The sequence below is a fragment of the Podarcis muralis genome, chromosome 16 (assembly GCF_964188315.1).
Source record: "Podarcis muralis chromosome 16, rPodMur119.hap1.1, whole genome shotgun sequence".
Classification (NCBI taxonomy): domain Eukaryota; kingdom Metazoa; phylum Chordata; class Lepidosauria; order Squamata; family Lacertidae; genus Podarcis; species Podarcis muralis.
The window spans coordinates 42,523,108-42,546,306 of record NC_135670.1 but is presented as its reverse complement, the minus strand read 5'-3'; the positions used below and the strand labels follow the sequence as shown (position 1 = coordinate 42,546,306).

Sequence of the window (23,199 nt, the reverse complement as noted above, 5' to 3'; positions counted from 1 at the left end):
GGATACTATACTTTTCTAGGATCTAGAGGGGCAAATGTTATAGATTACATCTGGTCCTCCTCAGCATTTAATGATGAGGCATATTGTTTCAATGTGTTCAACAGAACCGAAAGTGACCACCTTCCAATTGCCATCTCCTTCCACCACACACAGCTGGGGCCTCCCAGCTCACCACACCTCCAGGATTCACTGACCTTGGCCCCCGGACGTAAGAAGTGGGACATCTACCTGGAGCAAGACATAAAAGTCCTCCTAAATTCCCCTGAGATCCTAGCCCTGAAAGCTCAGCTGTTAACAATGAATGTGAATCATTTCTCAATTTTCCAGCAAATTCTAGCCTACTTGCTCCCTTCACTTACGAAACCTTCCCGTGCGATTCTAACCTGGAAGAATCAAACTTGGTTCGACCAAGAATGTAAACAGTGCAGAAGTAGGCTTAGATTTCTTCAGTCTGACATGAAATCAGACAGCACTCAGAGCAACATCAGGGAGTTAGCCCAATTTCGCTCATACTACAAGAAGCTGCTCCAACATAAGAAATTGCTCTTTGCGAAAGAACGCTGGACGGCTCTGTCAGTGGCCATTAAAACCCGTGACGACAAGAAATTTTGGAATTTAATTAATGCAGGTTTAAGACCCCCCTCATTCATTGTTAATAACATCACAGCAGCCAGCTGGCACTCTCACTTTGCTCAGCTGTATTCCGCCCCAGATTCCGACGTAAATGTAGTCACCACTCTTCCAGCATCTGCCTTGCCCACCTGGGAGCCAGTCTCCCCAGAGAGATGTACTCAACTAATTAGCATGCTATCAGGGGATAAATCTCCGGGGGAGGATATGATACCACCTGAGGTATTTTTATCGCACCAGTCGTGGTGGGCCCCTATCTTAGCATCTCTCTTTACCACCATTAATGCTACTCTTAAGATTCCACCTAACTGGAAACAGAGCATAGTCATCCCAATACATAAAAAGGGGGACCCACAAGATCCGCGTAACTACCGACCTATCAGCCTGTTGGACATATCATACAAGGTTTACTCTAGATTCTTGCTAGAGAAATTAATCGAGTGGGCAGAAGAAACAAAGCTATTCCATCCGGAACAGGCTGGCTTCCGTAAAGGTCACAGCACATCTGGCCAATGTCTTGTTCTATTTACCCTGATTGATAAATACCTAAACAGGTTCAACTGCAAACTACACGCGGCTTTTGTGGACCTGACCTCCGCCTTTGACTCCATTCCCAGAGATAGGCTATGGCAGAAGCTTAGTTACACCAACATAGATAAGAGACTCCTCCTCCTTCTTATGGAAATTCATAATGACATATCGGCCAGAGTAAAATTCGGCCCTCTGGGAGCTCTTTCTGATTCTTTCCCTCTGAATAAAGGGGTCAAACAGGGTTGCCTCTTGGCCCCTTTTCTATTCAATTTCTATATCAATGACATCGTTACAACTATGAAGGCCCTAAATCAATCTGCCCCCTCCTTACAACAGCTCAAGATCCCCATATTACTCTATGCGGACGACATGGTGATACTGTCATTAACCAAGCTGGGCTTAAACAACACGCTCAGAGGGCTCATGACATATTGTGATACCAACTCCCTTAAAATTAATTTCGCCAAAACCAAAATTCTTACTTTTGGCACGAAAACTCGGAAGTCACTCTGGAATTTTGAGGGCCATTCTATTGAATATTGTTCAGCATTCAAGTATTTGGGTATCATTTTTCAGCATGGGCTTAGCTGGTCAGCTCACCTAAATACAACCATCCTGGCTGCCCGCAGAACCATCAAAGCCTTGGAGAAATTCTACTATGCAAAAGGCGGCCAGCTGGTTCCACCAATCAGAAAAGCATTTATCAGCAAAGTCCTCCCGATGTTACTGTATGGGGTTGAAATCTGGGGGTGGAATTTAAAAACACTACAACGGCTGGAGATTCTACAAAACTCTTTTGCACGGAAGGTACTGGGTCTCCCCAAGGGCTCGGTTGCAGCACAGTTAAGAACAGAACTGGGCCTCCCCTCCATTGTTGCGAGAGCCCACATTAGAATTATTAGCTTTTATTGTAAATTAATCAATGCCCCAGGTTCCCTACTAGCCAGGCAAGCCTTTTTAACGTGTTCTCAAAGCAATAAATGGTCCAAGGCCATGGTGACTATTACTGCACGCTACTCTCTCCCAGATCTTGACTCGCTGTCCTCTTGGGACAAACATAAAATCCGGGCCTGGATTCTTACAAGAGACGAGGCCATGGACCGGGCACAGTCCACCTCAGCTCGCCTCTCCATGTGGCTCCCTAAAGTGAAAGTGGTAAGATCACTTGCCAACTACTTGATAGACCTGACGGAGCCCAATTTGAGAAGAGCGTTTACTATGGCCCGCTTCCATTCTATACCCACGGCCTTCCTGCAGGGGATTTACTCTAAGACCCCTATTACCCAGCGTCTATGTCCATGCACAATGAATGAAGTAGAGGACTTCATACATTTCTTTTTCTACTGCCCTATTTATGAGCCAATAAGATCTAAGCTCCTCCTTTTGATCCCGTCCACCATTACATCTAAGGAAGACTGTTTGAAATCGCTTCTTGTGGACGCAAATCCCCAAATTTCACGTGGGGTGGCAATCTTCATAGTGCAGGCTCTGAAACTCAGGGCTACTCTGACAGGGTAGCGTGCCCTAGACCTGGACCTGTTTTAATTCTTTTATTACTTTTAACTCAATATGCCGAGTCTGTTCTGGGGCCATTTTGTGCTTTATATATATCCGCATATTAGTTTTTGGCGCTGGCTACTATATCTTTGCATTATTGTCTTTGGGTAACTTAAATGTCACTACACCAGCCAAATCGCCCGAATTTTGCTTGGTTGCTTGTCTCTAGTTTGTCTTTTTTTTTTTTTTTTTTTTTGTATTGTCTTATTTTGCTATGGCTGTTTGCTAATGCAATAAAGGTTTGAATTGAATTGAATTGAATTTGTCCATGGCAAGTCTGCGTTTATCTGCAGGTTGTTCAGATGTGGTGAGTTTGTAGAAGTCTTCAATCCAATCATAGAAGGGAGACGCATTTTTATTTTTCCAGCTCACCAGTATCAGTCTTTTTACTGTGGTAAGGGCACAGAGAGTCCACTTGTATTGCCCCTTTGTCAGGTTCCATGTGCTGGGTGTATAATTCGAAAGGATATTTTGCTCGGTAAAGGTACATTTGGCCTCAGCGATGGGAGTCCAGCAAGGAATCATTTAGCTAGTGCAATGGAGGAGGAAGAGGTTGAAAATGTGAGACTTACTGGCACCTGTAGCAGCAGCTGGAGCATGGCCTGCAGTGCCACCTGGTGGCCCACCTCGGAACCTCCATGCCCATCCCAGATTTAAAGCTTTAGGCATGTGTTTTACACACACACACACACACACACACACACACACACACACACACAAATAATAATTCACAAGCAGGAAATATCCCAAACAGCTCTTCCCCTGAAATATACTCGGAGTCGAGAGTGGATTTCATGCTCTATATTCAGCTCATAGTAGCGAGGAATGAAAGTTCCCCCACAATATCTGCTTTATATACATTATTTACACAATGGGCTGCACGTGATTGGCTAATTCTGGGATTCTCCTGTAGCCCAATCAGGTTGTGGATTCACTTCCACCTGGAGCTGGATTGGGTGGCTCCTGCGGACCAATCAGACTGCTGCATGTTGGATCCTATTGTTCTAGGACCAATCAGACTGTAGCATTGTGGATCCTATTCAACTCAGTACATAACATCCCCACAAACCACCCCCAAATTCCCCAGCATAGGAATAGTGTGAGTGGAGGCTGGGTGCACCACATTGGAGACCCCAGGCGGAGTAGTAGGGGAATCTCATCCTTTACTTCCACACAAGGGTGACAGGCCAAATCATCTGTCAGGATAGATATGGTGGCCACGATTTCGCTGAAAACCCGATGTCTTAGGATTCACAACAAAGCAACGGCAAACACCTGCTAAAGACCCCCTGAAATGTTTGGCAGTGAAAACCCCACATTTCATGGCACCCCAAAAAATGAGCCTTTGGCGCCCTAACTCACGGGATCCCAATTTCTCCAAAAGTCAGACGTTGTCCAATTCACTCCAAAGTGGCGCCAAACACCCAGAGAATGCCCCCTGCAAGGTTTGGGGGTGAAAACACTACGTTTCACATCGCCCCACAAAATGAGCCCTCGACGCCGTAACCCACATGGTTGTCAGGGGCTGGACTGAGGAGGAATGGTGGGAGCCCCCCCCCCCTCGAGGACCTGCTCCACAACTCCAATTTATAAAGATTATAATCCAAGTTAACGAGATCTTCTTGCAATTAGAGGTCAAGAGATATGTAAAAGTCAGTGCTTTATATGATTCAGCCACATGGTGGAGCAATACACAAAGATTAAAGAAGCCATGCTAGCCAGCTCTGAAAAGCTGGGATGGTTTGTGTCTTCAAAGGCATGGCAGCGTGGCTTGAAGTTAATGACTTGTAACACCTCACAGTCATCATCATAATATAATAATAATAATTTATGATTTATACCCAGCCACTCTGGGCGGCTTCCAACAAAATATTAAAATAAAATAAGTCTGTCAAACATTCAAAGCTTCCCAGAACAGGGCTGCCTTCAGATGTCTTCTAAATGTCAGGTAGCTGTTGATCTCTTTGACATCTGGTGGGAGGGGGTTCCACAGGGCAGGCACCACTACCCTGTAACTTGGCTTCTCGTAGGGAGGGAACCGCCAAAAGGCCCTCAGCGCTGGACCTCAGTGTCCAGGCAGAATGATGGGGGTGGAGGCGCTCCTTCAGGTATACTGGGCCTTTGAGGCCGTTTAGGGCTTTAAAGGTCAGCACCAACACTTTGAATTGTGCCCGGAAACATACTGAGAGCCAATGTAGGTCTTGGGGGCCACTCCCAGTCACCAGTCTAGCTGCCACATTCTGGATTAGTTGTAGTTTCCGGGTCACCTTCAAAGGTAGCCCCACGTAGAGCGCATTGCAGTAGTCCAAGCGGGAGAAAACCAGAGCATGCACCCCTCTGGCGAGGCAATCCGCAGGTAGATAGGGTCTCAGCCTGCGTACTAGATGTAGCTGGTCAACAGCTGCCCTGGACACAGAATTGACCTGCGCCTCCATGGACACCATGAACTGAAAGGTCCCGGAGGCGTTACCCTGAGCCTCAGCCACAAGGAATGTGCAGCAGCAGAAAATGGTAACGCTGTTCTAGATTGCATCTATGGAAGTCCAGGGTCCTGATGAAATGAAGTCCAAGTCCTACTCTCTCCTACCTTGGTCAGGCCACACCTGGAGTCCTGTGTCCAGTTCTGGGCAGCATCATTCAAGAAGATGTTAACAAGCTGGAATGTGTGCAGAGGAGGGCAACCAAGACAACCAAGGGTCTGGAAACTAAGATTGAAGAAGGAGCTGGGTAGGTTTGGGCTGGAAAAGAGGAAACTGAGAGGAGATCTGACAGCCGTCTTCAAATATCTTAAGGGCTGTCACATGGAAGAGGGAACAAGCTTGTTTTCTCCTGCTCTAGGCGGTAGGACTCGAACCCATGGATTCAAGTTATAAGAAAGGAGATTCCAACTAAACATTCATAAAAACTTTCTGACAGTAAGGGCTGTTTGGCGTTGGAACAGATTCCCTCGAGAGCTGGTGGACTCTCCTTCCTTGGAGGTTACTAAGCAGAGGTTGGGTGGCCGTCTGCCATGGATGCTTTTGCTGAGATTGCTGCATCACAGGGGGTTGGACTAGATGACCCTTGGTGTCCCTTCCAGCTATAAGTTTCTATGATTCTATGAAATTGATCTGGATTAATGACAGCCATCCACCAGTTTCATATGCAAAACTGCTTCCCACCCCACCTCCTTACTGATTAATATATATAAAAAATACATTAGACAAATAATAACTTACAAAAAGGATCAATAAATGTGTCACCTTTATTATATAAACTCTTATCATAATCACATGTCAAAATTTCTTTTGTGAATGAAATAAAATGGTTTCAATCAGTTTTTAATAACCAACAATCAAATGTAGAGCTTGGGGTACAGCTTAGATCAATTCCCCCGATGTTCAGTGTCCAGGGGTTCAGTGCCTGGCACCCAGAAACTCATGGCAAAGGGGAGTCTGGCACCAAGAAACTCATAACATTTCACTTCCTTGCTACGTAAGGAAAGCTGTTGATTGGCAGAAGACACTGGGCAGAAACAGAAAGAAACAGGGGGATGAGGGGGTCTAAGGGTGAAGTCCTGCTCCTGTGTATCCTAATACTAGACAGATTATTACAGGATGTTGAGAAGGGTCATTTTAATAATAATAATAATAGTATCTTTATTGTCATTGCCCCCTCTCGGGGACAACGAAATTACTTGGCTGCTCCATCCACCCAGGTAGGGCACTCCACACAAAATCAAATCAACTATAAAAACACTAATTAAAACAATACAGTATAAAACAGCAAGGAAGATTAGATGACTTTCAAAGTCCAGGCTTCCCATTCAGGGCCGAGATCGCTCTGGAGAAGAAGCTGTTCGTAAGACGGCTTGTTCTTGTCTTCATCGTCCTGTATCTCCGTCCCGACGGCAGGAGCTCGAAGAGACAGTGACAAGGATGCGATGGATCTTTTACTATGTCCAGTGCCTTCCTATGGCACCTTGTGGCATAAATCTGCTCTAAGGTGGAGAGTGGGCAGCCAACAATGCTCTCTGCTGCCTTAACAACTCTGCACAACCCCAACCTGTCCCGGGTAGTACAGCTTCCATACCACACACATAAGCCATAGGTGAGCACGCTCTCAATGGCACAGTGATAGAAGGCAAGCAGCAGTTTCTGCGGAAGATGGTTTTTCCTTAGAATTCTCAAAAAGTACAGTCTCTGCTGCGCCTTCTTCACAAGCCCCCTTGTGTTGACACTATTTTTTACTATGAATTGAGAAACAGCAGCCATAGTCTAGGCCAGGAGTGTTTTTCCTTGGTGACACCGCCATGTTGAAAAGTGTGTGTTTGCAAGGTGTTTCCTGTCCTGTCCAGAAATGCACCGTGCTAGATGAAGCCAGCTCTAGATCCTTCCTAAATAAAAAAAATAAAAACCCACTGGAAGATATATTTGAAAAATTAATGTTAAGGGGAACAATTCACATTGTTAAGCAAGGTAGCTAAAGCAACAGGGTCAGGGCCTCCATTGTGACACGTCCCCCTGCTGAGTGACTTGGCTGAGGACTTTGGGAAGAGCAACTATCTGAGGATAGTTCAGGAGAAAGGAGGTGGTTTGTGAGAAGTAATGATGTTTTCCGGCAAAATGAAGATTTCTTCTTCTTGAGTGTAAGTAGGATGTCTAATTCTTTCTGCATTCTGCTTCTTTTGCTCTCCCTCAAGATTTAGAAACATAGGGCAGTAAGGCAGATCTGGAAAAAGCCTAAGTAAAGGTACAGGTACCCCTGACCATTAGGTCCAGTCGCGGACGACTCTGGGGTTGCGCGCTCATCTCGCTCTATAGGCTGAGGGAGCCGGCGTCCAGCTTCTGGGTCATGTGGCCAGGATGACTAAGCCGCTTCTGGCGAAACCAGAGCAGTGCACGGAAAGGCTGTTTACCTTCCCGCCAGAACGGCACCTACCGTATTTTTCGCTCTATAGGACACACCGGACCATAGGAGGGAGAGAACGGGGGGGGGGGGGGGTTCTCCCCCTCTCTGCTCAGTGTCCCTTCAGCGAAGCGGCAGGAGAAACGGAGCCCCTTCCATTTCTCCTCCCGCTTCGCTGAAGGGGCGCTGCGCAGAGAGGGAAAACTGTGCAGCACCTCTCCAGCGAAGCGAAGCCAGGAGAGCAAGAGGGATCGGTATGCACTGACCCCTCTCACTCTCCAGGCTTCAGGCGGCTATCCGCAAGCCTTCGGAGCACAGTGGGAACTCCTGCTGTGCTCCGAAACCTTGCAGATAGCTGCCTGAAGCCAATGGAGTGCAGCCTTTGAAGCCTCCGCAGAGCAGTCCTATAGTGCGTCCTATGGAGCGAAAAATACGGTATTTATCTACTTCCACTTTGTGCTTTCGAACTGCTAGGTTGGCAGGAGTAGGGACCGAGCAGCGGGAGCTCACCCCGTCGCGGGGATTCGAACTGCCGACCTTCTGATCAGCAAGCCCTAGGTTCTGGGGCCACCCGTGTCCCTACGGAAAAAGCCTATCGCAGACTAAATCCCGCTCCCAAACCTGGTATGTAAGGGCTTCCGGTTTTTCCGCCCTCCGTTGTTGATGTGCTTCGTGGGTTCTCCGCGCCTAGCAGCTGTTAGAGGGAACTTTGGGGGGCAACGCGGAGGCTACACGACCCCCAAAAAGGCTCTGGGTGTGGTCCAGGGCTGACATTGTCCGGCAGCATCGAAAAAGCCCACGTCCTAACCAGGAGGTGAGTCGACAGAGAGTAGCTAGACGCAAGGACACGAGCAATCCTCAGCAGCAAGCCTCAAAGTCCCAAACGGTAAGAACGGCAGCAAAATCTCTCACTTTCTCAATCCCCTTAATTACTGGACTAAGCTAACAAGGAGAGCTTGAGGAGAAGAGGGTCTGTGAGACTTATTTATACAAAGTGAACTGCTCAGAAACAGACCCAAAAGACTAGCACATAAAGAGTAAAGAGCGGGAGATTTTATCTTAAATATATTGGAAATCTTTCTCATTATACTTAACCATGAGCAAAGATTTCTCTAACAAGTACCAGTAAGAAAAGGAAGACAGATTCAAATTTCACTCTGCAGCAGCAGTACTAGCCCATTAAAAGAAGCGGAATTCAAGGACTTAACTTGTTTTTTACTCTGAAGTGGGGTGAGCCCAGCGAAAGAGACTGAGTTAAAAGACTTGGATTGTCAGCGCTGTTTGTGGTGGAAGTTACTGGGAAACAAAGGTAAAAAAGAAGGCAACACTTTTAATATTGAACTTATATTAAACACTAACCTATAAAGATGGCAAAGATGGCGTAGCGTGGTCTAGGAGAAACGGCTGGACTAATTGGAGAATCAAGAAAAGAAAAGCGCCGAAAGGAGGGGCAGAACTGGACAAAAGAGGAGAGGGACTATAAAATTAAAGATGAGCATATTTAGTTTGAGGAGGTAGTTTGTGAGAAAGGAAATACGTTTTCTGGTGTAATGAAGAGACTTTCTTCATATAAAGTATAAGTAGGATTCCTAACTCCTTCTGCATTCTGTTTCTTTTACTATCCCTCAAGATTCAGAAACATAGGGAACCAAGTAATGTTTAGATTAGTTTATAAAGATTGGCTGCGTGAGCAAAGGGAGGAAGGGAGGGAGAATAACGCAAGCCACCTGGAGATCCTTGGAGGAAAGATGGGTCATCAATGTAATAAGCTCACACAGCCTGCCGCACTGGCCATTCTCTCTTTCAACAGCCTTTGAGAACAACTGAGTAGGCATCTAGAATTTTTTCTCTTCATTTCTCTTCCAGACAGCGATAGCAGTGAGGCCAGCAGCTCCAGTACAGCTCTACCCCGCTCCAAGACCCAGTTCTCCCTTCGCCCAAAACCCAAGTATCTAAAGAAATAAATAATAGGGATGCGGGTGGTGCTGTGGGTTAAACCACAGAGCCTAGGACTTGCCTATCAGAAGGTCGGCGGTTCGAATCCCCACGGCGGAGTGAATTCCCGTTGCTCGGTCCCTGCTTCTGCCAACCTAGCAGTTCGAAAGCACGTCAAAAGTGCAAGTAGATAAATAGGTAACGCTCCGGCAGGAAGGTAAAGGGTGTTTCCATGCGCTGCCCTGGTTCAGAAGCAGCTTAGTCATGCTGGCCACATGACCCGGAAGCTGTACGTGACCGGTCCGCCAATAAAGCGAGATGAGCGCCGCAACCCCAGAGTCGGCCACGACTGGACCTAATGGTCAGGGGTCTCTTTACCTTTATATATTTCAAAAACACTATGAGTCTCCAGTGTGGTCTTTCATCACAAGGAAACAGACTTTATAAAGAGGCAACCTTTCAAACTTCTTATAAATGGAAACTGGGGAAAGCCCCCTCCAAAAGGATAGACTGTGCCCAGTGACTAGCTGATCCACATGCCTGTTCAGTTGACGCTCTAGATGCCTACTCAGTTGTTCTCAAAGGCTGTTGAAAGAGAGAATGGCCAGTGCGGCAGGCTGTGTGAGCTGCTGGCCTCCTGCTGTCGTGCCCCTAAAATCCACCCCCTGGTCTGCGAGGAGGAGGAGGAAGAGATATTGGAAGAGAAATGGAATGAGGAAGTAAGTATAATTAAAGAAAGGGAGAATAGCGTAAGCCACCTGAAGATCCTTGAAGGAAAGATGGGTTGTCAACATAATAATAAATGGAAAGATTAAAAATCTTTTCTCTTCTTTTCTCTTCCGGGCAGCGACAGCAGTGAGGCCAGCAGCTCCAGCACAGATCTCCCTCCCCACCAAGACCCAGTCCCCCCCCCTTCCCCACAAACCCAAATAGAAAAATAAAATCATTATTATTATTCTAATCAAGTTCCTTTACAAGCATGCTATTCTGTGATCATCCTTTTATCCTAGGCGGTGCTTTTTCCTACGTTTGTGAGCATGAGTGGAAATCCTGAGTCTCGCTGCAGGAGTCGACAGTTTGGCTCCTTCCCTTGTTGTTGCTCCTACATGGAACTGCGCATGTGCGAAGACAAGACAGAGACTTCCAAACTGGATCAATAAACGTGTCACCCGTTGTCTGAAAACCACTGTCCTAATCACATGCCAGATTGTCTTTTGTGAATGAAATAAAATTCTTTCAAATAGTTTTTTAATGCTGGCATTTGTCTGTCTTGAGAAGCAATGGAGTGCGCCTCCGGGGGTGAGGTCAAAGTCAAGCAACGGTGTCAGCAGTCCCAAAGTGACCTCTCCAGGGAGCAAGACTGGGCAGTGTGTCTGGAGGTCCTGGGCTTCCCAGATGACAAGATGTGTCTCCAAGGAAAGCAGAGTTAGGCACCAGTTGGGCTGCAGGAGTTGTCAGAAGGGGTTGTAAACAGCGCCATCCAACTGCCTGAGGGACTCCAGTCCAGATTTGTGTAGGGATTACTCCTTAGCCTTTTCAGCTCCCAAAGATATCCCACAAGGCAAATTAGGATCAGAGTTTTCCTTCTCCTCGCTGGGCTATCTTTATAGGTGGATGAGCCCCATCTGCCCCTCACTTCCCTCCACAGCATTGCAGAAACCACCTTCTTGACCACTGGGCCCACGCTTGGTCTTGTCCGCTTAATCTGCTGGAGCCTGTCTTGGCACACAGGGGAAGTTCCTGAGCATTTGAGACTCCTTGGCTGCCCTCACTTGGTTTAGGTGGCCAGTCAAAGCCGTTCCCAGGATGTGGCCTCTGTCGCATGCTGACCATTTCTAGGAGCAAGAGAACAAACTTTTTATTAAAGAATGGAAATGGTTTAATGAATAGTTACAAACTGTAAACAGATAAGAACATTGGCAGGATTATTGGAATAACCTGCAGTTTAATAAGATTATATATTTAAAGCAGATGCATAAATGAAGAAATTAAGGTAATTTGGATATGCATAAGATATGAAGAGTCAATTTAAGGAACTGCAGAAAGAGGGGGAAGGAAGTCAAGTTTTGAAATGTGAAAATGACTGCAAAATTATTGAAATGTATAAACTTGAAAATCATAATTATTATTTTTTTAAAAAAATTCGCCCAAAATCAGACGTCATCCGTTTCACTCCCAACTGGAGCCAAAGGACACAGGCCTGGCCAGGACAGCTTTCCAGTGATAGCTTCTGCGGTGATGAGGCATGTGAGCCTCAACTGTCCTGCATCTACTCCAGCTGAGGAATCACACACCTCCTCCCCAAGCTAGTGAGCCCCACCTGGGCTGTGGGTCCTTGCCTTCCGTCCCTCCCAACTGACAGTTGTTAGTTCTGGAATCCTGAGCTTGAGGGGGGGGGTACATCCCATTTCACCCCGTGGGACACTCACCACCCCTTAGCCACCTGCCTTTGGCGCTGCAGCAGTGATGGCATTTCGCCCGGTGGGACACTCACCTGCAGCAAGAATTTTGTTAGCTAAGAATTGGAAAACGCAAGAAGTACCAACAGTGGAAGAATGGCAGATGAAGATGATGGATTTTTCGGAGATAGCCGATCTGACTGGAAGAGTCCCTGACCAGAAGGAGGAGGAGTATCAGGAAGAATGGACAAAATTTAATGACTATTTAGTTAAATATGTTAAGTTAAACTAATTGGAAAAAGCTTGCATATAGCGGATAGGCGTAGGATTTAAATATGTAATATGTGATGAATTAATATGTTTAATACTGAACTGGGAAGTAAGAAAGATGTTAAGTGATTAAGTTAATTTTATAAGAATATTGATTTGGAAAACCGTTAAAATGATATGCACTGAAATCCAACCAGGGGGATACAAGGAAGTCACATAACAATGTTAATTGTTGTTGTTGTTGTTTAGTCGTTTAGCCGTGTCCGACTCTTCGTGATCCCATGGACCAGAGCACGCCAGGCACCTCTGTCCTCCACTACCTCCCGCAGTTTGGTCAAACTCATGCTGGTAACCTCGAAAACACTATCCAACCATCTCGTCCTCTGTCGCCCCCTTCTCCTTGTGCCCTCCATCTTTCCCAGCATCAGTGTCTTCTCCAGGGAGTCTTCTCTTCTCATGAGGTGGCCAAAGTACTGGAGGGAATGTTCAATCACATACCAGCATATTCAGGTTGTACCTAGTCCTGCAGAACAACCCTATTTCCCCCCAAATGGACTTCTTGTGAAAAGAAAAGTTAAAAGAAAATGCACTGGAAAATGTGGGGTAGTGTTTTGTTGCCTCATCATCTAACCTCTCTGCAAACAAATCACAATGAATGCAGGTTTGCAGCCAAAGTTTGAGTAGCACAGAGCCAAATGTTACTCACGTGTTCTGCAGTGATCTCGTCAACAATACACCCAACAATTCCTATTGAATAGGGATTTCCAATATTTGGACAATTGCATTATTACTGAGAGTTCCAGGAAGGCATCGTGGCTGGTTAGTCATTTCTGTTGAGACTCTGTCAACAGAGATAATTAAGTGGTGATTAACGATAGCTACCATCTATCATATTATCTCTGAGGAACATAGGTAACAGGGATTAACTTCCAAATGCTCTGGATTACTCCCTGCTGTGGGACCAAGAAATCTTTGAGGACCACAGACAGGTGAGTGACCAGGAGCAGAAGAACCATAAACTTACCCAAACACCACTTCATAGCCCTAGAGGTCAGTATTTATTCTGCGTGCAATTTAGATGGAATCTAGAAGAAAAAGCTACTAAGTCTCTTGCAACACTTTCAGGTTAAGAACAGACCTCCAGAACAAATTAAGTTCTTAACCTGAGGTACTACTGTATATGGAATCCATTCTTTCAAATACTGTTCTTCTTTGGTGATCATTTGTAGCCGAGTAATACTGTCTTCCACGAACACGGTCTTAACAGTGAGTCCGTAAGTGACTGTGGAGGCCAATTCTGGATCCCCACGTCCTTCCACAGTGGGGACATTGGATTCCGGGCGGGAGTTGATCACTGTGAGGGTTTGCCAAGCATGCCTTCCTCTTAGCACATGTCTTCCTTTCGTCCTGAGTTCGAGCGTCTTCAAAGCACATGACACCTTTGGTAAAAGCTGTTCTCCAATTGGGGCACTGGCAGGCTAGTGTTTCCCAGTTGGCGGTGTTTATACTACATTTTTAAAGATTTGCCTTGATAGAGTCTTTAAACCTCTTTTGTTGACCACTAGCATTACGCTTTCCATTTTAAAGTTTGGAATAGAGTAGTTTCTTTGGAAGACAAGAATCAGGCATCTGCACAACATGACCAGTCCAGTGAAGTTGATGTTGAAGAATCATTGCTTTGACACGGGAGATCTTTGCTTCTTCCAGTACAGTCATACCTATGTTACGTTTGCTTCATGTTACCTTTTTTCAGGTTGGGTCCCACGGCGACCCGGAAGTACCGGAAAGGGTTACTTCCGTGTTTCGCCACTTGCGCATGCGTAGAAGCGCTTAATCGTGTCAACATGATTCATGGTGTCAACATGACTGTGATGTGTTACAAGTCATTAACTCCAAGCCTCATGGCTATGCCTCAGAAAACACAAACCACACCAGCTTTTCAGAGCTGGCTATCGTGGCTTTAATCTTTGTGCATTGCTACGCCTGATGGCTGAACCGTATAAAGCACTGACTTCTATCTATTTTCACTGCCAAATGTTGCAGGGGGGCAATTTCCCCAGTTTGGTGCTGCTTTAGAGTTAATTGGATGACGTCAGGTTTTCGGATAGAGCGCCAAAGGCTCATTTTGTGGGGCGCTGTGAAACGTGCGGTTTTCACTGCTAAACATTGCACGGGCCATTTTGCCAGTGCTCAGCGCAGGAATCCCTTTCCCATAATATCTTATACATTTTAGACAGCACTTTTACATTATGCAACAGGTCTCTCTCCAGTGGTGATATTTGGCAAAATCTTGATCCTGAGGGTTAGGGCGCCGAGGGCTGATTTTGTGGGGTGCAGGAAAACATAGTGTTTTCACTGCCAAATGTTGCATGGGGCCTTGTTACAGCATATGGCTCTGCTTTGGAGTTAGTCAGACAACCCCAGATTTTTGGCGAAATATTGAAACTAATGTTTAGTGTGCTGATGGCTCGTGTTTTTTTTTGGGGGGGGGAGCTGTGAAACGTATTTTTACAGGGGCTCTTCCTGGAGCACCGCTTTGGAGTTAATCGGATAATGTCATATTTTTGGCGAAATCTTTACGCTGCAGGTAAGGGTGTCGAGGGTTCATATTGTGGGGCGCCATGAAATGTAGTTTTTTCACTGCCAAATGTCACATGGGGCCTTCTCCAAGCATTTGGCGAAACATAGTGTTTTCTCGACAAACGTTGCAGAGGCTTTCCCCCGCAGCTTAGCGCCCTTTGTAATGATTCGGCTGACCTTGGGTTTTTGGCGATATCTTAACCCAGCAGGTTAGGGCGCTGAGGGCTCATTTTGTGGGGTGCTGGGAAATGTAGTGTTTTCTCCCCCCCCCCAAAAAAAATTTATTGTTTATTGTTTTTTTCACAAAAATTTAAACACAGAGACAAATAGACAAACAAACATAAATCATAACCTTATTAAGACTAATCTAATTAACAAAGATTACCATAATAAAGGACAAAAGTGGTAAGGACCTAACAGTAGCAGAAGACATCAAGAAGAGGTGGCAAGAATACACAGAGGAATTATACCAGAAAGATATGGATGTCTCGTACACCCCTGGTAGTGTGGTTGCTGACCTTGAGCCAGACATCCTGGAAAGTGAAGTCAAATGGGCCTTAGAAAGCACTGCAAATAACAAGGCCAGTGGAAGTGATGATATTCCAGCTGAACTATTTAAAATTTTAAAAGATGATGCTGTTAAGGTGCTACACTCAATATGCCAGCAAATTTGGAAAACTCAGCAGTGGCCAGAAGATTGGAGAAGATCAGTCTACATCCCAATCCCAAAGAAGGGCAGTGCCAAAGAATGCTCTAACTACCGCACAATTGCACTCATTTCACACGCTAGCAAGGTTATGCTTAAAATTCTACAAGGAAGGCTCAAGCAGTATGTGGATCGAGAACTCCCAGAAGTGCAAGCTAGATTTAGAAGAGGCAGAGGAACCAGAGACCAAATTGCAAACATGCGCTGGATTATGGAGAAAGCTAGAGAGTTCCAGAAAGACATCTACTTCTGCTTCATTGACTATGCAAAAGCCTTTGACTGTCGACCACAGCAAACTATGGCAAGTTCTTAAAGAAATGGGAGTGCCTGATCACCTCATCTGTCTCCTGAGAAATCTCTATGTGGGACAAGAAGCTACAGTTAGAACTGGATATGGAACAACTGATTGGTTCAAAATTGGGAAAAGGAGTACGACAAGGCTGTATTTTGTCTCCCTGCTTATTTAATTTATATGCAGAATACATCATGCGAAAGGCTGGGCTGGATGAATCCCAAGCTGGAATTAAGATTGCCGGAAGAAATATCAACAACCTCAGATATGCAGATGACACAACCTTGATGGCAGAAAGTGAGGAGGAATTAAAGAACCTTTTAATGAGGGTGAAAGAGGAGAGCGCAAAATATGGTCTGAAGCTCAACATCAAAAAAACGAAGATCATGGCCACTGGTCCCATCACCTCCTGGCAAATAGAAGGGGAAGAAATGGAGGCAGTGAGAGATTTTACTTTCTTGGGCTCCATGATCCATGAAATTGGGGGTGCAAGGGGGTTTGCGAAAAAAGAGGGAGTAGGAGGCGAGGGAATAGGGTGGAAGATGAAAGGGATGGTGGCTTCATACCTGGGCAGAAGATGAAAAGGGTGCATAGGAGGAGGTAGATTCAGGATGTTACTGTGTGGGAAGTTTGTGTGCGAGGCTGCTTGCACAAAAGGAGAGGGAAGAAGCATGGACATGGGGCGAAGGTAAAAAAGAGTGCAAAGCAGGGTTGCAAAACTGGAGAGAGAAGCCGCTTCAGAAATGGGAATGTGAAAAGCAATCTTAGCACAGTGGTGCCTCGCAAGACGAAATTAATTCGTTCCGCGAGTTTTGTCTTGCGATTTTTTTCGTCTTGCGAAGCACGGTGTCGGGAAAGTTTTGGAAAAGCTTCAAAAATCACCAAAGTCTTCAAAAACCTCAAAAAAGGCTACCACACTGCGTGCTATGAGTTGCTCCTCGAAGTCAAGTCGCAACTGTATTAACGGTGTTAAGAATAAGGAAACAAACTTGCAAGACGTTTCCGTCTTGCAAAGCAAGCCCATAGGGAAAATCGTCTTGCGAAGCAGCTCAAAAAACAAAAAACCCTTTCGTCTTGCGAGTTTTCCGTCTTGCGAGGCATTCGTCTTGCGAGGTATCACTGTAGTTGCATGATGTGGGAAGGGGAAGGTCTAGGAAGTTAATGGGTGAGGAATGGCGGAGGGCAGGTCAGCCCTAGTGTTGTAATAAATTGGTTAAGACTTTAAATTACTATAACACAAGTGTTGTTTTCTTTAACAATTAGCAGTTTGTTCCTGGAGCATTCAAATGCCACATGTACACAGGTACTCAACAAAAATACTACCTACGACAATACATTTAGAAAAAGAAAAAGGAATTTTGTAAAAGGACTGAATCACTATGGAGAACAACCAACAGTTAAATTCTAAAAGCATATGGAAAACAAAAGAGCTTTCATGATGCCTTTTAAATTTAAGAAAGAGTACAGTCTGGAACGGGATGCGGGTGGCGCTGTGGGTAAAAGCCTCAGCGCCTAGGGCTTGCCGATCGAAAGGTCGGCGGTTCGAATCCCCGCGGCGGGGTGCGCTCCCGCTGCTCGGTCCCAGCGCCTGCCAACCTAGCAGTTCGAAAGCACCCCCGGGTGCAAGTAGATAAATAGGGACCGCTTACTAGCGGGAAGGTAAACGGCGTTTCCGTGCCGGCCAGAGCAGCGATGTCACGCTGGCCACGTGACCCGGAAAGTGTCTCCGGACAGCGCTGGCCCCCGGCCTCTTAAGTGAGATGGGCGCACAACCCTAGAGTCTGTCAAGACTGGCCCATACGGGCAGGGGTACCTTTACCTTTTACAGTCTGGAACAGAATAACCAGTAAAAAACTGCCTGGAATTTTTAACTGAAGGACACCATGTGAAAGGTTTTCAATGCATAATAGATGCCACTTCAGGGAACCCACCACAACAAAGACACAATAACTTAAAAAAAATTACAGGATTCCCAAGCAGTAGGTTGCATTCCAAACTGATCCTCTGTGTAATACTGTAACTGCACATATCTGGCTAGCTGCTTCCATACTATTATTTGCTTAGTGGACTTTAGCTCCTGGGAAGAATAGAAATTGGATAAACCAATGACTAAAAAAGTATGTAAAAAGCAATGGATGAACTGTGGGAAATGAATCAGGAGATGATTCTATTCATAACCTGTTCATAACCTACAATGGTTATATCATACTGAAATAAAATATATTTTTGAATCTGTGATGTAGATGGGGAGGAGATGCCTGGTTCATTGCTACAATCAAGAATATCTTAAAACAGTATTTTCATCTTACCTGGAGTTCTTTGGGCAAAATTTTGTTTTTCCTAAGGGAATTCAGCCGCAGCCTCTGATCTGCATATTCAAAAGCCATCTTCCTTCTCTTAACATCACGTACCATCCTCCAGTCAACATAATAACCCCTTACTTGTCCAACACATGGGATGCGGAAGATCTATTATTACAACAAAAATAAATCGGGGTCAAAGTGTGGTACATTTTGTGCAAGTAATCAGATGCAAGCGTCCAGATATTCATCAGTGCATCTGTTCTTTTAAAAAATCTAATTATACTTTTACCTGATTTGCTGACAAACGTTTTTCCAGATTTAGTCTTGGGAGGGAAAGACCACGAAAGCGCGAGCCCACAAATAATTTACTAGCCTACCCACCTGGAGACACAATTCTTTGTAATTTGTAGCACCCCGATGCTCAGGGGGAATGCATGCCTGGCTAGCAGAGGGCACTGCAGTACACTATTTCCTACAGGCAACCAAGCAAAAGACTATTTACATTCCTGAGTTTATTCTGGCGGGGTGGGGAGACAGACTTTGGTGTGGGCTTCTGTTTGGGGCCCAATAACCCACGGGACGAAATCCCGGCTTTCTGTCCCCCAAGGGCAACCTCCACAGCAGCTGACACCTCTCCAAGCGAAATGAGACGCTTGTGTCCTTCACCCCCCCCCCCCGAGCACAGGCCTGGAAAGGACTCTGTGTGCTTTCTAATTGTCGCCTTTTCTACGTTCCCGATCTGTCAGCCGCCTCGAGCCCCTCTCGGGAGAAAGGCGGCGCACAAAACAACCCGTTTGCGGGGAGGCGAAACACCCGCCAGGCGCGGCTCCGTCTCTGACGGGGCTGAAACTTGACAACCCGCAGCCGAGGCCACCCCGGCGCGGGGGAAAGGGCGGCCCCCCAGGAGGAGACACGCGCGACCGCGACTCTCACCTGACGAGACGCCGCCTGCAGCACCGCCGCCGCCATCTTGCGCCCCACAAGGCTGCTCGCCAACGGCAGCGCGGAGGAAAGCTGCGCATGCGCTGCCAGCAGTTAGGCGGAGCTACTCAAGTATAAGGCCCGGCGGCGTGGCGGAGAAGCGCGCGGCCCCGCCCCCTTTGCCCCGCCCCCGCCATACTAGCCTCCAACGGCGTCGCGGCAGACCGCGCATGCGTCGCCAGTAGTTAGGCGGAGCTAACTGCGCCTAGTGGGACATAGAGATGCTTCGGGAGATGTGCGCTCGCACTTGAAGGAGAGAATGCGGGAGGTTCAGCTAAAGCGGAGAAGGGAAGCCTGTTTGGGGGCGGGGAGGGAAAAAGCAAAACAAAAGCAAAATGAGAATGATAGAAATTAATAGTATGTGATATAATAGAGGAACCTGTATTAGGTGAAATAGGTGATATCATGCAGTGTGTAAAAGGGAAGCGTACAAAAACAGCATGGAAGGAAAGGCAGGGAGCCAAATCCCAAAGAGAAATGGATAACAAATTTGAAACTGGTGAAAGTAATGAAATATAATTTAAAAATTAATATTGAGAATAATAGAATTCAAGGGAACCCCAGGGGTCATCTAGTCCGATGCTGGAAACTCAACACACAGCTCCCCATCCAGTTTGAAGCAATACCTGACCCTGCTTAGCTTTGCAAATGTGCTAGCAGCTTATCACATTTTGGAAGAAGAAGAAGAGTTTGGATTTGATATCCCGCCTTTCACTCCCCTTCAGGAGTCTCAAAGCGGCTAACAATCTCCTTTCCCTTCCTCCCCCACAACAAACACTCTGTGAGGTGAGTGAGGCTGAGAGACTTCAAAGAAATGTGACTGGCCCAAGGTCACCCAGCAGCTGCATGTGGAGGAGCGGAGACGCGAACCCAGTTCCCCAGATTACATGACTACTGCTCTTAACCACTACACCACACTGGAACTATTATCTTGCAAAGTCAGCCAAATAAGAATACTTTAACAAACCTCAGAGAATAGAAAACAAGAGACAGCAGGTGAGTAATAAAAGGAAATGTGCCTTTTGTAGTGCACAAAAGCTTAATAATACTCGTTTGTCAGTTTCATACTACAAGACTATTGTTTATGTTGCAGCAACAGGCTAGCAGGGCTACCTGTGGTGTGTCAAACCATTCCTGCCTGAGGCACAATATTGCCTGCACTGATGGGCAGCAGCTGTCCAGGGCTTCAGGCAGGAAACATCTGCAGAGACAGCGGATATTCAAGCAGAGACCTTCTGCACAGAAAGCAGATGCTCTACCAGTGAGCCATGACCCTCATGACTGCCCAACCCCTTTATTTACGGGATCTTTGAACTTTACAAAATGAGTATTGTAGGGAGAAGGCAGGTTGGAAATGAATTCAAATAAATTTAGCACAATACTGAGCCAAAAAGGGACCCCAGAGCAGCTAGCAGGTGTGTCCAAAAAAGACAACAGCTGTGTACACACCATATGTTTAAAGTGTTAAGTTGTAGGTGAACATATCAGACGACACAGCGATTCTTCAGACAGCTCTTGTTTATTCACAGGCCAGAACAGAACTGAACTGAAGGGTTCAGCCAGCCTGCTTATATAGAGCTCCACTAGAACGCAACAGTAACCATTTTCTGTAACTATCCAATCATTGAATGTCACTTTCGATCCCTTATTTGCATATGTAGACCTGAACTATCTACAGTATCCCCCTGCTGGCCCAGGGTGAGAACTTCAGTACATAACATACAGAACATTTCTCTCTCCCCCTACCCAAAATCCTGGGAGCTGTAGTTTGTTATGGGTGATAGGAATTGTAGCTCTGTGAGGGCTAAACTACAGTTTCCAGGATTCTTTGGGGCAAGTCATGTGCTTGGAAAATGTGTATGCAGACAGTCTCAGCCCTCAGGCTTAGTCTAAAAAGGGGAAATATAAAAGGAATACAGTCCTAAATGGCTTGGCTTCTACATCATATCCTGATCATTTCCTCCTCGTCCCATAGGCTTGTAATACAGTGGTACCTCGGGTTACATACGCTTCAGCTTACATACGCTTCAGCTTACAGACTCCGCTAACCCAGAAATAGTACCTCGGGTTAAGAACTTTGCTGAAAACTTGATTGAGCTCCCCTTTGCCAATGCACATCTGAAGGCAGTATCCAAAACAGCACACCTACTTACCCACCCTCAGAGAAGTATGGGAAGGTTGGAAGATTTTGCAAGCAGTTCTGATTGTGCAGTAGATCTTCCCCTTTTCTGCTGTACCACAAATTGGCTGAATTTGTGTATGGGTTTGGCAGAGATGGTACACAAATGTACACCAGGGATGCTAGTGCCTTAAAGGAGAGCGCTGGCACAGTTCCATCATTACGGATAGTGATGATCTCAAGTCTCTGAGCCCCAGGCCTTAGGTAGTCAAAACAGCATGCAAGAGGGAAAGATAATCAGACTTGGGTTTGTGAACATGCACAAGGTTTGGAAGAGTACACAAATCTTTTTTTTTTTTTGCGGGGGGGACGACGACTTCAAGGGGACTTCCCCCAAAAGTAGCCCAACAAGAACTGAGCTGGGAATGGAGTGTTGTGGAGGGGGTGTGTGAGAAAACTGAGGTATGTGTGTGTATGAAATTGAGGGCTTATCCACACTTGCCTTTTGCCCCACACTTTTCAGGCAGAGTCCATGCTTAAAAGCACTGATTGAGCACTGTTGTTGCTGGTTTTTGCCCCAGAGCTTTCTTCACAAAAATCCACTCTTTAAAGCTCAATCGGAACAAATGGTGTGTTATGTACTGAAGTTCTCACCCTGGGCCAGGAGGGGGATACTGTAGATAGTTTTCACTCAGGTCCACATATGCAAATAAGGGATTGAAAGTGATGTTCAGTGATTGGATAGTTAAAGAAAGTTGTTACAGTTGTGTGATACTGGAGCTCTATATAAGCAGGTTGGCTGAACCCTTCAGTTCAGTTCTGTTCTGGCCTGTGAATAAACAAGAGCTGTTTGAAGAATCACTGATATGTTCACCCACAACTTAACATGGCAGATCACAGGGTAAGCTTGGACTGTTCCTGGAAAAGGCAGAGGAAGGTAACTGGATAAGCCCCAAGAGTCTGAATTCCAGAAAAGAAGCATTCCATGTTGAAACATTTTGGAGCAGCAAGTTTTGTTTATGAGGAAATCCTTTCTAAAAGAGGCATATTCTTCCTCCTTTTTATGTTCCATCCTGAATATGCTTATATGTGCTTCTGCATATTAAACTGTAGCCATTATCAGTTTGATTTGAACTGTCGCTATAACCACTGGTGCTGTAGTACAGTATATTTTAAAGGACAGAATCTCATCAGGACAGCTGTCATATAGCCATGCTAACAAGGAGAGTCCAATAATCTGGGTAGCTGTGCTGATCCAATACTGCAATTATATTATAATACCAGGGCTTACGCCCCTGCTTGCTTCACTCACTAACAGTGGCGGAGTGGGCTTCTTGTTCCAGTCTGTGGCAATGGCAGCATCTCACCCATTCGCAGGAGACTCTGGAAGAGGGGAGGGGGGTAGCCTGAGGCTGAATTGCCTTCCATACCTTGTTGAGGGGTATCGATTAGAAAGGAGACCCGCAATCATCTCCCGAGTCCATTATTGCCTCCATGGAAGCGGGGTGTGTGTGTGTGAGGCGCTGGGTGTTAAGCCCTCCATCATCGAAGTAGTCTCTGAGTCCGCCATGTTAAGCAGCCAAGCACCTCTACAATGCGTGTGTGTAGAAACAGAACATACAAGCATGCATTATATTCAGGAAAGGTGCTTGCATAAATGCGAACATTACGAAAATTGCATGCAGCACTGGATTTGCATGAGGACTCCTCTTTAAAAATGGAAAGTACTGCAGAAATGTGGAGGATCAAATCTAAGACTGGGAAAATGAGAAATGGATGGACACTGAAATGGACCAATTTGTCAGTTGCTGCTAGCTGCAGCTAGAATCCCTACGCAGAACTACAATCCACACCTCTGGGTCCCAGTGAAACTTGTAGAAGCACCCCCTTCCCTTGCCCTTTCCCTGAAATAGGCAGCCCTTAGTATTTCACTTCTTCCTTTCATGAAGATGAAGACCTTTAGAGGCCCTAAAGCAGTCAAAATATTAGGTTGCCTCCCCCTAAGCAAT

The 23,199-nt window shown here is 46.0% G+C and overlaps 1 protein-coding gene across 1 annotated transcript in view; it reads right to left on the bottom strand.

Moving 5' to 3' along the window:
• The window catches only part of LOC114589913 (small ribosomal subunit protein uS14m-like), a 171,211-nt gene extending 152,052 nt beyond the window's left edge, over nucleotides 1-19,159 (bottom strand). Inside the window, exons 1-2 of the mRNA XM_077920864.1 lie at nucleotides 19,024-19,159; nucleotides 18,097-18,255 (exon numbers count right to left, since the gene is read on the bottom strand). Of these exons, the coding sequence (XP_077776990.1) occupies nucleotides 18,097-18,255; nucleotides 19,024-19,059 (195 nt within the window). The 5' untranslated portion in view covers nucleotides 19,060-19,159. The remainder of the gene's footprint in view (nucleotides 1-18,096; nucleotides 18,256-19,023) is intronic.
• Nucleotides 19,160-23,199: the final 4,040 nt, after the last annotated feature.